Here is a 14,803-nt window from a genome sequence, read left to right on the forward strand (position 1 = left end):
ACACACGTTCAGATCTGTGTTTATCCAACTGCCTTTATTGCAACAGACTGGGTAACAGATGTTCCATACCTGAACACCCTTGTTCGAATTCTGACATGCACGCTTCACTACACCGCAGAACTCTGGCAGCAAAACCTTCACTACTGGAAGGAGAAAGCTCCAGATCCTTCTTGAACTTGTCGAATGCCTTAGATCTCTGGTGTGCCAGCATAGCTTGATATGCAGGGTACAACATCTACACAGAAGCATCATCAGTAATTACACCCTGAAAGACTTATATTTCAGACACTTTGTGATTCTAAATGTTAACACACATATGATCAGCTTAGGCAAATTCAAACATAGAAGGAAAAATTACACTTACTTTTCTGCTTCATAGCCTGAGAGATTTTGATGGACAGAGATACTTAAGATGCAGCTTTGCCAATCACTTGGAAGACTGTTGGCTCCCAGCTCATGGCGTTTGCAAAAGCATCCCAACTGTTACCTAGGAACATTCCCTGACGATCGATGCCACGTAATTTCCACATGGCATTGATCCTTGAACACACCACCCCCATTCTAAACTCATTCCAACCCTGCATCCTTCCAAAGAAGCCTTTCCAGCAACCCTGCAAGCAGCCCCCCCCTTGCTTGCTTCTGTGCGCCAGCCTTCCTAGCCTGTTACCCTATACGGATAACCTTTGTCACATGCACACCTTAATCCCCTGCCACATACACATAATTATTCCTTGAAGCCGCTTTAGAGGCAACCTTAGAAGCTGCATATGGGCAGTTTGGAGCAGTCTGGACAGTTCTACAGTGCCTAGAGGTGCCTAGGACATGGCTAGTAAGATGTTTGAAGCAGCTTGAGAACATAATGGTATTCATGAGGCCAAGTACAATCAAGGAAGCAGTGGTGGCAGTTAAAGTTGATGAGAGTGAGGCAGTTGAAGATCAAGGACAAAGGGATACCAGAGACCCACAAAGGACAGTGTCGGATCCACATGTCAAGGTTGGCCAAGAGGTGCAATTATCCAAGTCTGCTAGACCCACAACAGTTCCAAAACCAGTGGTGGCCAAGATCCAGCAACTTTCCGAAGTGGTGGCAACACCAACAGTTCAAGTATGTCTCACTGAATCCAGTAGGGAGGAGGATGATCCAAGTGCTACAAAGGTTCCCGTGATAGAGGAGTTTCTCATGTCCTCAGTTCTGGTAGAGCATCCATTGGCGAAGGAGCCAGAAGAAGTGCCAGTGGTTCCAGTGGAGAAAGCAGTGGAAGAGAAGCCAAAGAGTTGGGAGACGAGCCTATGGAAGGACCTAGTCAAGAAAGGAGCAAAGGTGCATGGTTTCCCAGTGCTACAAGTTTAGCAAGAGGAGATGTATCATGTCACATGCACACCTTAATCTGATGCCATGTAAACATAATTATTCCTTGCAACCACATTAGAGGCAAAGTTAGATGCCATACATGGGCAAGTTAGACACAGTATATGGGCAATTCGGAGCAATTTTGACAGTCCTATAGGTGCCCGGAGGTGCCCAAGACGTATACCAATGGTTGGGACATATTATGGACACAATATGAACGCATTTTATGATAATTTTTCATGACTTTTTGTGGCCTAAAAAGAGCTGGCTGACCTGAATACAACTTGCTATCAAAATCCATATAAAAAGGCAAGTCAAGGGTCATTCCAAGCATTCAAAGACGGAGATTGCATAGCCAAGACCAAGGGCATGCAATCACAACATTTGGAGCCAAGTACACCTCCTGTGGAAGACAATGAGACAATAAGCATGATGTTCATGCATAGCATTCACGATTCATTGTAATTACTCATTCATTTTTCTGCATGCGTTTTTGCTCGTGTTCCCAAATTTGGTCATCATCTCCGCTGCGTATTCTAACATGGTATCAGAGCCCTAGGCTCTAGATAGTTCTTGGGATTTGTGTGAGCAAGAGGGGGACTGTTTTGTGGCTGATTGGTGGACTGTTTGGGACTGTTTGGGAAGAGGAGAAGCAAGAGGAAGGCGGGCTGATTTGCTGGACAGCCACTTGCAGGTATTAGTTCTTCTTTGTTCCCACCCACCCACCCTTTTCAGAGTACATCCCGCAATGGCAGATCTGTTTGAGATGGCCGAGAGGCCAATATGAAGTAGGAGTAGATTAGGTAAAGAGTCTCTCGTCTCCCCCTCTCTACTACTCTGTGTCATCATCGTGCATGTGATTAGCGTTAATCTTTGTTGCCAGCTTTAATCATCAATTATCACACTTCTGCATAAGTATGCATGTTACAACCTCCCTCCTGACAACACCCCACCCCACCAGTCCCACACCTCTGCTTTGACCTTTCCCATGTCCTACTGAAACAGCCTCTTGATCTCCCAAGCGTTGCCGACAAACACATAACAAAGAACACACAGATGATGGAGCCGACAACTCACCTCCAAGCTATAGCTCCACTGCTCCAGTGGAGCACTACCAAGCTATGAAACTACACCAACACCACGACTATGCCCTATGCCAAGCACACAGCATCCCCATACTGTAAGACCCCAGTCTAGCAAACATCTACGATTAAGCAAAACACACAGAGGCATCCAAACATTGGCATCTAGCTCACTTCCCAACCATAAAACCATTCAAGCTCACCCTCAGGCATGAAGGTTAGCAGCATCGGACATGTCTCCACGTGTAAAGCCCTGGCATCCCATACCACTAGGACACACCCCTACGGTGTACGCATGGAGTAAGTAGTCTCAGGGGCCTCAAGTTTAGGTATGAAGAGCTCTCTCTCAAACTGACTCCAAAAGCCACTTATATAGGCCTCCTATAAACCATGAGCCATAAATAGCCCGTGCCACATAATACCACAAACCTGATGTCCTCATCAATGAATACAGGGAAGTCACTCTTTAGGTTACAGACCAGCTCCCACATAACCTCGGCCTTAGAGTATCCTTTCCACTTGATCAAGTACTCTAAGTAAACAATATACTAAGACCATCTAGTACGTTGATCTAGAACCAACCCGGGTTCCATGGGAACATACCTAGTCATGTCCTCGAGGTTAGGAATGTCCTCCGTTGGCACAATCCCATCACCTTCACCCAGACATTTTTTCACACGACTGACATGAAATACAGGGTAAATCTTGATTCCACAAGGTAGTGCTAACCGATAAGCCACTTCATTTACTTCTTTGTGATCTGATAAGGACCACAACATCATGAAGAGAACTTGTAAACCTTACCAGTTCTCGTCATCTTAGAGTCTATACACCCATATACCCTCCCGTAAGACTCTCGAGATTCGTCGTTGGCTACTGTAGCACTCTTTACCCTCTCCCTTGCATATCTTGCAAGAAATCCACTGTCGATTGCAACTTGACCCCCCTTAGCCCTATGAGAATGGGTGACTTCGGCTGATAACCATACATAAGCATGAATGGGTTGAAACCAGTAGCCGCATGCTTACTACTGTTATAAGCAAACTCAACCTGTGGGAGATATCACTCCCACTCATACTGTCTCTTGGAGACATACGCCCTCGGCATATCCTCCATAGTCTAGTTAGTCCTCTCCATCTGACCATCTGACTCGGGATGATCCGAAGATGCCATGCTCAAGCATGTTTCCAACTTGGAGAGCACTAGTTTCCAAAATTGTGTCGTGAATTTGGAATCCCAATCACTGACAATCTCTTCACACAATCCATATAGCTTATACAACTTCTCCACAAAGAGAGGAGCCAATTCATGGCTCTTTACTGTCAACTTTGTAGGTACACCCCTACAACATTGCACAGGGTGACTCACATTACGGACTGGCAGTGCTCCATGTGCGGGACTTGCACGCCTAACCGTGACTTGTATACCTGACCATGACTATCTAGTAGACTCCTAGCTAACTCGTCTTGGACAAGGGCTCACAAAGGGCCAGTAACCCTTCTACCATCGGCAATACCAATCGAGTCAAAGTATGTCGTCCACAGTTCCCGGCTATAGCTTCCTTGCACATTTTTTTATGTCCCAAAAAAGGCATGGGCTGAAATTGTAATTGGTTCTAAGGGCCAACGAGCCTATTCAAAGTCTCTGACATCATTTCAAGTGTGGTGAGACAACTTGTCATGGTAGTGATGGTCGCTTGCAAAGTATTAAGACTTTGCTCCATCCAAACATGAAAGGAACCTGCATGGGATCATTACCTTGAGCGTCAGCTTGTGGGCTTCTGGTAGTGGTAGTGGTAGTGGTAGTGGTAGTGGTAGTGGTAGTGGTAGTGGTGTTTGGTCCTCTATGGTAAGGAAGTGAAAGGTTAAAGAGAGGATTTAAGGGTGGATGAGAGGGATGCAGCGATGTATTCAGTCCTTGGAGATTGGGGCATAGCGATGGCGTGCACGTCAAGCATGCAAAGCTTGTGAGTATGAGCAAATAGGATGGGCTGGTTTGAATTTATAGTGGCTTCCTTGCCTGTCTCTTCCCCTTGGTTCGGATTGCTCCTCATCCAGGTTCAAGTCTTCCCCTTGGTTCGGATTGCTCCTCATCCAGGTTCAAGTCGGCCTTTTTCTTCGATTAGCATCATGGCTAATCAATCTCCCTCGGCCGAGCGAACCATTGTTTTTTCCGAAGCCAAGCCCACGGTCCTCTACGCCAAAATCGAGAAAGACTCCAAAACAACCCTCATTGCCAGAATCTTTGGATCTCGCCCTTCCCATCTCCAGGCTCGGGATTGGGTCCTGGCGGCTTTGCCCTCCGACCTCGCCTCACACTTTCGAGATGTCAGGTTGCTTGGATTTTGATTCTGAGGACGCAGCCTCAGAGGTTTTGAAGGACAGGCCTTTGCCATTGGGCCCGAGGAAGATATTCTTTCTTCCCTACTCCAACTATTTTGACCCTGTTGCGGAAGACCGAAACCGTTTCCCGATTACTCTCAGATTGAAGACAAACAGGGTTAGGGTTAGGGTTTACAGAGAGCAATCAAGCGTGGAAAACCAAGGAGCAGGAGATGAACACGACTGCTGTATATCTCAATGATAGAAAAATCAAGTACAAGCCACATGATAGTGACCCCTAAAGGATAAGTGTTCACATGTCCGGCCATAAATGTGCCGGGTGGACCAAAACACTTATAAACTGCATATAAGTGAAACTGAACTAAACTGGGGGAAAAAACCTCCACTAACTGAAGTAAAAAGTGCCCCAGTAACCTACTGATGATCACTAGCACTCCTCTGGGTGCATACACAGCATAAAACCCAACAAACCCCCCTGGAGTGATATGTGATCACTGTACATCATCCACCAAAAGGAAACAAATTCAAAGCATTGCGGAATGCTTCAAATTTCGGACGTGGTAATGCCTTGGTGAAGATGTCTGCCACATTCTGATCTGTAGGACAGTAGATCAGACTGATATCTCCTGCCTGGAGTCTCTCCCGAACAAAATGATAGTGAATCTCAATGTGTTTCGTGCGAGCATGAAACACAGGATTCGTACCCACAGCAATGGCACTCTGACTATCAGTATAGATAGGTGTAGGCTCCTCCACTGAAATATCCATATCAGTCATAAGACGACGCAGCCAAACACACTCAACAGTAGTAGTGTAGGCTGCTCTGTACTCTGCCTCACAAGACGAAGTGGCCACTGTGGTCTGTTTCTTGCTTAGCTAAGAAATGCATGAAGCGCCAAGGAAGAAACAATTCCCACTAGTGGAATGTCTGGTATCAAAATCACCAGCCCAATCTGAATCACTGTAAGCGTGTAACTGCATGTCACCCCCCTCAGGATAAAGCAAACCAAGAGACGAGGTACCCTGCAAATAACGGAATACACGCTTCACAGCTTGCCAATGTGACAACCGTGGACTGTGCATGAATCTGCTCAACTGAGAGACTGCATACTGAATATCTGGCCTTGTATTACACAAGTAAATGAGGCACCCAACAGCCTGAGCATATGCAGTGGCATCAAAGGAAACACTGTCATCTTGTAGTGACAGTTTCATCCCAGGCTCCATAGGAGTACTAATAGGCTTGCAATCCTGAAATTTAAACTTCTCTAGAAGTTTAGCAACATAACGTGATTGCAACAACCCAATGCCTCTGTTATCCTGCACAAACTGTATGCCCAAATAGTAATGTACAAGGCCCAAGTCAGACATGTCAAATGTCTGTTGCAGTATCTCCTTAAAAGCTGCAATTTTGTCATCATTTGATCCCATGAGCAAGAGATCATCCACATAAAGACTGATGACCAACAGATATGTCTCTTCTTTCTTCACATATAAAGTGGTTTCTGATGGACTGTTCACAAATCCCTGAGTGAGTAGAAAAGCATCTATTTTTGCATACCAAGCTCGTGGAGCTTGTTTCAAACCATACAAGGCCTTTTTCAGCCTGCATACTTTCCCCTCATGACCATGTTCTGCAAATCCCATGGGCTGAAATACATATACTTCCTCCTCGAGGTCCCCATGTAGGAATGCAGTCTTTATGTCCAACTGGTGAACAACCCAACCACGATGTGTAGCCAATGCAATGACACACCTAAGTGTCGACATACGGGATGTAGGAGCAAATGTCTCCTCATAATCAATGCCCTTCTTCTGTGCATAGCCCTTTGCAACTAAACGGGCTTTGTACCTGTCAATGGATCCATCTGCATGTCTTTTCAACTTATAGACCCATTTAGTACCAATGGCTTTCTTGCCTTTGGGCAGATCAACCAAATCCCATGTTTGATTCTTTTTAATAGAATCAATCTCATCCTGCATGGCTTTGTTCCAATGCACATTATCTCGTGCATCCACAAATGAATCAGGCTCATCATCATCCTGTAAACTGGCTGCCATAACCAGATTCAAATCCATGATGTGTGCATGCTCATTGGTCCTTGTCTCCCTACGAGTACGACCAGCAAGAGGACCCTCTAAATGGCTGTCCTGTAATGTCCTCAAATACCATCTAGGTATATGTCTGACCTGTGGTGCCTGCTGTCCCATATTTGGTTCAGCTTCTGGCTCATTTGGCTGCTGAATTTCTGCACCACCTACATCATTTGCTGGCTGTCCAGTACCCTCATGAGTTGGATCACCAACTGTGGAATGAAACTCCATGGGTAGTAGACCTTCAAACACATCATTTTCAGCCTGATTTGCCTCATAACCAGCCATGGATAATTCTGATTTTTCATCAAAAATCACATCCCGACTGATGAATATCTTCCTGGATAGTGGGTCATATAACCTGTAGCCCTTGCTCTCACGGCTATACCCAACAAAAATGCATTTTGTGGCTTTATCATCAAGCTTCCTCCTCAACTCTTTGGGTATGTGTGCATATGCAAGGCACCCAAAGATACGAAAATGCGATACAGAAGGCTTGCGGCCATGCCAAGCCTCAAAAGGAGTAATAGAAACCAATGCCTTTGTGGGACATCGATTCAAAATATGACAAGCACACATTACTGCTTCCACCCAAAAGATATGTGGTAGTCTTTTTGCCTTTAGCATACATCTGGCCATCTCCATGAGTGACCGATTTTTCCTTTCTGCAACCCCATTCTGCTGTGGAGTGTAAGGAGTAGTATACTGATGTTTTATACCTCTACTCCCAAGAAAGGAATTCAGCACATGTGACATATATTCCCCCCCTCGGTCAGAACGGAGAGTCTTCACCTTGCATCCTGACTCTGTCTCAGCAAGTGCTACAAAGGCCAAAAATGCATCATATACTTGTGATTTCTGTGTCAAAGGATAGACCCAGCATATACGAGAGAAGTCATCAATAAATGTTGCAAAATAAAAGCAACCACCTAATGACTTCGTTTGCATGGGACCACAAAGATCACTGTGTATAAGTTGCAACTTTGCAGTTGCTCTTAGAGCCTGATCACGTCGGAAGGAAAACCTGTGCATTTTTCCCAAAATACATCCTTCACAAATGTGATCTGGAGGCTTCTCCATGAGAGGTAGATCTGTAAACATATTATGTCGCTGCATAAGCATAAGACTACCAAAATTTACATGCCCCATGCGAGCATGCCATAACTCCGCATCAACCATAGCTGGAGTAAGAGTGAATGCATGATAAGCAGGTACACGTACGCTGAATAGCGCTGACTGGGGCTGCAGGCGGCGTCTTGTAGGTGGCGCACAGGTACACGGGCTGAAGGCGGCGCGCTGTACCCGACTGAAGGACACGTGTAGTAGTTGTAGGCGGCGTACTATAGTACCCGACTGAAGGCGACCGATTACGGGCAGCAGGCGTAGAGGTTATCTGACGGCGCACAGGTGGTGGCTTCGCTTGACTGTACGGGCTGGTACTGTTGTACGGGCAGCAGCAACACAGAGCTTCAATGCTCTGCAGAAGTCGGCGCAGGCTTTGTACGTATGATGTACGGGCAGATGCAGCAACAAGTGTACGGGTAGTGCTGAGCAGAGCTTCAATGGCTCTGATACCAATTGAAGACAAACAGGGTTAGGGTTAGGGTTTACAGAGAGCAATCAAGCGTGGAAAACCAAGGAGCAGGAGATGAACACGACTGCTGTATATCTCAATGATAGAAAAATCAAGTACAAGCCACATGATAGTGACCCCTAAAGGATAAGTGTTCACGTGTCCGGCCATAAATGTGCCGGGTGGACCAAAACACTTATAAACTGCATATAAGTGAAACTGAACTAAACTGGGGGAAAAAACCTCCACTAACTGAAGTAAAAAGTGCCCCAGTAACCTACTGATGATCACTAGCACTCCTCTGGGTGCATACACAGCATAAAACCCAACACAGATTCCCAGGTTTTCCACGTGCATATTGGCCTATGATAGAGGCCATTGGGTCCGCCTTTGGGCTGGTTCTTCAAGTGCCCCCTCTCCACGCCTTGCCGACATCTTCTGCTGCCTCGGCGGATGTTGTCCCCACGGTCATGGTTCTTGCCCGTGACATTGAGCTCTTTGAGGACTATGTTTTTCTTCCGGGCCCTTGTGGCCCTTTGAAGCAACGTATGGAGATTGCAGGTAAACCCGATCAGTGCCGGGTTTGTCACCAACAGACAGGATCACTTTGCTCAAGATTGCCCTCGAGCTCGGGATCGCAGGAGGCCTCGCAAGCATGCTTCTCAGGCGCCACCTCCCTTGGTTCCTTCCCGTCCTTCAGTCCGCCAAGTGTGGTGAGCCCCCTTGGTGCGATTGATGGGAAGGCCTCCTCGGATCATGTACAGATAGATGATGTTTCTGGTCAGAGGGATGTGTCCGCTGATGCATCTTTGCAGAGAGATGATATCTCAAATCAAGATGATTGTGTTGAGTCCTCTCTACTTGGAGGGGGCGATATGCATGATGTTCAGCGCAGTGGGGATCTTGTATTGCAGGATTTTCAGCATGATGCCATTGCTTTTGATGCCCCGCAGGGCGAACGGGTTTCTTGTACATATGCAGGTACTGTGCAGGGCCTTGGACAAGGGCATGTCAGTGGACTTTGCCCCGTGGATTATCCTGTCCTCCAGCATTATGAGAGGCGTCCTCAAGCTGCCCATCGTCTTCTTAGATCGGGGGTCAAACCCTCTTCTCTTCCATGAGAATCATCTCATGGAATGTTCAGGGCCTTGGAGGGCTTCCCACCCGTGGTAGGAAGCGCCTTCTGAAGGACCAGCTTCACCCTGCTGTTACAGGAGGGGCTATGGATGTACTTTTGTTGCAGGAATACAAATTGGATAGATCTCAGTGTGGCAAAACTGGTAAAATGCTTTCTGGCCACACCTTCTGGTCCTCGGTAGTTGGGACTAGAGGGGGTGTTTGCATTTCAGTGGCAGCATCTATTATGCCTCATGTTATTGGGCACAGTGTTATCATCCCTGCTAGAGCGCAGTGGATCTTGATTATGCATGAGGGTCAAAAATTGGGAATCTTGAATATCTATGCACCTAACGTGAGAGGTGAAAGGGTGGCCTTTTGGGACACCATTACAAATGTCATTCCCCAGGTTGATCATTGGATAGTGGGAGGAGATTTTAATATGGTTGAGCAACCTTCTAACAAGAAGGGTGGACGACGCGAAGGGGGTTTACACCCTTTGGAGTGAACCTCATGGGAGAGGTTCACGCTTTCCTTTTTTGGCGGGGATTGCTGGACTGAGGATGACTTCCAGAGAAGGCCAGACTCCTTATCTTTCTCTTAGCATAACCACAAGAGCGGGGATGAGAGCATCTTTGCACGTCTGGACAGGTTTTATGTGGATGATTGGTCCTTGGACAGAGGAGACACCATTGCTATTATGCCTGGCACCACCAAATCCGATCATTGCCCGTCGTTTTGTGTCTCAAGGAACCTGGGGCTCGCTCGGCCTCTCCCCATGTTCGTATCCCTGACTCTCTTTATCTAGATGCTGACATCTCCCTTGAGATCAGAGAGATATGGAGATCTTGTGACGGTCCTGATCCTCGTCATAATATTGCGCTAGCTCTTGAGAGGACCAGCCATCATTATCATAGCACTGCCTTGTCCAAGAAGGAGGAGGTTCTAGACAAGGAGAGAGCTATTAGGCGTAGGATTGCTGCTCTTCAAAGGAAACATGAAAAGCATCCACATGCATCTTGGATTACAGACCTCTTGACCACAGTTAGAGCAGAGCTACAGTTGGCCATGGACAGGAGGGCTGAGTTCGTGTTTCATGCGAACAAGGCTTTTTGGACTCAGATGGGTGGCAAATGCAACAAAGAGTTTTTCTCAGCATACAGGCCTTCCCATAGCAGGGATTCTGTGAGGTACTTGCAGGATTCACGGGGTGAGGTTCAGATTGAGCCTAATAAGGTGAGGGGTATTGCTTTAGATTTTTATCGGTTTTTGTTGACTGCAGAGGTGCCCTCTCCTCAGAGAGATGTGGCACGGCAGAAAGTTTGGGAGTGCATGCCCAGGCTCATTACAGATGCTATGTGTTCTTCCCTGGATGCCCCTTTCTCGAAGGATGAATTCCTTCACGCACTGCATGCTCTTTCCAGTGGTTCATGCCCAGGGGATGTTGGTCTTTCTCCCGCCTTCTTCATTCTTTTTTGGGATCATATTGGAGATGCTATCACTGTTGCCCTTCAGGAAATGTTCTTGTCGGGTATGATGCCGCCATATCTCACGGAGGGGCTGATTCACCTTATCCCCAAGAGTGGGGACAAGACTGACATCAAGCAATGGAGGCCCATCACCCTCCTTGGATCTGCATATAAAATCTTAGCTAAAGCCTTGAGTATAAGGTTGCAGCCGATTCTCCAAAGGACTATCCATGATACACAGAATGGGTTCCTCCAAGGAAGGAGTATATTTGATAACATCTTTTCTTTCTGGAAGGTTGTCGAGTGGGCAAAGTCTAGTCAGCAGCCTCTTGCCATTCTTTTGCTTGATTTTGAAAAAGCTTATGACAGAGTGGATTGGGATTTTTTGGAGGGCACTATGGCACACATGGGATTTTCCCAAAACTGGATCAGAGCGGTGTCTTGCCTATACAGGGAGGCTCATAGCACTGTTTTAGCTTGTGGGGGGCGCGGCGAGCGTTTTCAGATTTCCCGTTCAGTGAGGTAGGGCTGTCCCCTCGCCCCTTTACTATACCTCATTGTAGCTGAGGCTATGAGCAGGTTTCTTCCGGCTGCCCCTGGTGTTGTGGGTCTCACGCTGCCTTTATGCACGGAGGAAGAGTTTTTGGACTCTAAGTTAGCAGATGATACGGCGTTGTTCCTTGAGGCTTCACATGCTTGTTTATGTGCTTTCCGGACAACCTTGGAGGCCTTTTGTTTGGCAGCAAGCAGGAGCTACTATCAATTGGCATAAGTCAGTTGGTTTTTGGATCAGTGATTCTCCTCTTGCAGATTGGGGTACAGATGTTGGTTTTACTTGGATTGAGAGAGGATGCTCGGCCAGATACCTTGGTTGTCAGGTGGGCGTTGACATCTCCCCTGCACAACAGTTTGCTCCAGTGCTCTTAAGCATTAAAAGCAAACTTCATCATTGGAGTAGGAGGAAGCTCGACTTGGCCTCTAGAGCTTTGGTGGTTAACCAAGTTTTGCTAGCCACGGCTTGGTTTATCGCTTCGTGCTGGATTTTTCATAAGGGCTGCATTGGCCAGCTTCGTCGCCTTATTCAGAACTTTCTTTGGTCAGGGCTTGATGGAAATGCACACACCAGGGCCAGAGTTGCTTGGGAAACCATTATCAAGCCTAAGCAGGAAGGGGGATTGAATATCATTGACCCTGAGGTGCAATGTAAGGCTTTGCTTTGTAAGCTTGTTGTTAGGGGCTTTCTTCCACGCACTGAACCGTGGAAGGACTTTCTCATGTAGCAGATCACGAAGTGTGTCCCTGTTCGCGGAGGTGACTGGACTCTCAGCTTACGCTTTATTTTTTCGGATGCAGTTCACTGTTCCCCTTCATTTCCCCCGGTTAGGTCCCTCCTACAGGCCTGGGATTGCCTGAGGAGTTTTTTGGTACACATCCCCCCCGCGTTCAGTGGAGGAAGCGAACCGAACAGCCCATTCTGTGGAATGATTTGATCTTAGATGTGCATGGTAGGCCTTTTGGGGCAGCTATGCATATTCTTTGGGCTAGCTGGGAGACCCTATGCCCCACAGTGCTGGCTTGGAAGAGGCTTCACAGCCTCACCGAGGTACAGAGATTGGATTTCACGCAGCATTTGAGAGACTCTAGCCGGAGGATTGCAAAGATTGATGCAGCCATTCCCAACCACTGGATTACTGGATCTTTCTTGGATGGCCGTCATCATTCTTGGTTTGGGGTTTTTTTTGGGGCAGGTGTTCCTCTTCAGGTTATGGGTCTCCCCTTGCCTAGGGAGGATCATGTACCGGTCTTTTTTTCTGTACAGGATGGATGGCAACTGGAGAGGTGTGACGTGCAAGACCTTATTGAGGGCCCCCAGATTCGTCCAGTCAGAGTTGTTAGCAGGTTAGGGAAGCACGTCTTTGTTGAACACACCCCCCCCCCCCCCCCCCCCCCCCAGGATGATCACAGAGAGTGTTAGCCTTTGGTTGTATGGTAGCTGCCCTATCAGACATTTGCTTTGGGACCCCGGTGAGTGGGAGTGGAAGGATGCTTGTAACCCTTTGAAAAGCATGCCTTTTTTCAGTTATACGGTGCGGAATGCTAGACATCTTATCTTGGGACACAATCAGAGTGTCCCTACTCTTAGACCCCATTGGGAATCTTACGGCATTTCGACTGACATTCAGAGGGTATTTTGGCAGAGATTGTGGCATTCTTATAGGAAGCCATATATTTCCTCCTTTATATGGGTTTCCCTTCATGGTGGTCTGGCCACCAATCAGTGGAGGTCTGTTACTGGTGCTTGCCCAGCATGCCCTAGATGTGCAGGAGTTTCGGAGTCAGTTTACCATTGTTTATGGAAATGTAGGGAAGCACAGAGGGTTTGGTCTGCGATTGCACACCTCTTTGGTAGGATTAAGAGGGATGCTATCATTTCTTTTGGTTCTATCATTTGGTTGACACAGTCTGGGCGTCAGCTGAGATTCGAGGGGACCAACAAGAGCTTGGCCATTATGGTTAGGCAAGGAGTTGCTCGGCAGTGTTGTCTTCAGGATTTGCCACTTTCACACTTTGTCCCTCCGGCACAGAGGTTAGACAGCTCTTGGGAGATTATTGCTAGCATCTCAGCCTGGAATATCTGGAAGGCTAGATGCAATGAGGCCATTGAGGGTACTCCCGTTTTTGTTTCTCAGTGTCTTTGCAGGATTTGGAGTGATATTATTCACACCATTATGGCTACCTGGACCAGAATCCAAGGATCTTCGAGGGCTGCGAAGAGGAAGCGCGGCCAGTTTATGAGAGAGTGGAACATTGGTATCTTTTTCACATCCTCTCATTCGGAACCCTATTGGCAGCACAGGGCTCCTGATTGGTTGAGATCTCCACCTTGCTTGGTATGAAATCTCCATTTTGTAAAAAAAAATTATACTTAATAGAAGTCTCCTTTCTGGAAAAAAAAAAAATTTATAGTGACTGGAGTGTTTTATAAAAGCTTGTTTTCGTTAAGAGTTAAGGCTTAAAATAAAAGCCCCCCACTTTTAGCACAAGAAATATCCCACATGCTTCTTTTTATAATAAACCCAGCTCCACACCACTAAGCATGCCTCCCCAAGCTTTTTTCTTATGCGCCTAGCTCCCTGTGTTTTCCTATGCGGCAAATTTTCCCGTTTCCTCCTTTTTTATGTCCCTCCTGCTGCCGCCTCCTGCCCAGTCAGCTACCAACGCCAGCCAGTTGTCCAGTCAACGCACAGGACACCGGCCTGGCTGCATGATCAACTTGTGGGACTGCCTGTGTGTGCAACCCGCTGGCCTACCTACTTCCCAATTCGCACACAGACCCCAGCCCTGGTTGCACTTACCATGACAAGCTGTCCAGGTATTGTTGCGCCACTAGGCTATGGGCAAAAAGCACTGCCCATCCTGAAGCACCCACCTCCTTGCAACTACACACCCGAAAGTCCCCTGCAACGCTTGCAGCCAGCCGCATATGACCATAGTTGTAACATGCAGCGGAAGTATTCGTAATTAGGGATCCTGTCACACAAGTCTCACACCGCCTTCTGTATCCTGAGTTTTGCGAGTTTAGCAATCCACTTTTATGACTTCAAACTTTAAGAGATTTGGAGAGAGGAAGAGAGAGAGAGAGAGAGAGAAACTGTACACCATATGGGGTCCCGAATTACCCACTGAAGGGCCCCCTATCCCGTTACCGGAATAGTATTTGCTTTATTACTTTGAAAATGACTTGGGACTGACGATAAGCCAAACGCAAGATCTCT

At 47.1% G+C, this 14,803-nt stretch overlaps 1 protein-coding gene across 2 annotated transcripts in view; it reads right to left on the reverse strand.

The window, feature by feature from the left end:
* The window catches only part of LOC147627455 (protein ROOT HAIR DEFECTIVE 3-like), a 53,754-nt gene that overhangs the window by 2,303 nt on the left and 36,648 nt on the right, over positions 1 to 14,803 (reverse strand). For both annotated transcript variants that reach the window (XM_086814353.1, XM_086814352.1), the window contains exon 15: positions 70 to 235. In XM_086814353.1, the coding sequence (XP_086670479.1) occupies positions 70 to 235 (166 nt within the window). The remainder of the gene's footprint in view (positions 1 to 69; positions 236 to 14,803) is intronic.

This window comes from Cibotium barometz, chromosome 20 (genome assembly GCF_041138505.1).
Source record: "Cibotium barometz isolate CiBa-2024 chromosome 20, ASM4113850v1, whole genome shotgun sequence".
Taxonomy (NCBI): domain Eukaryota; kingdom Viridiplantae; phylum Streptophyta; class Polypodiopsida; order Cyatheales; family Cibotiaceae; genus Cibotium; species Cibotium barometz.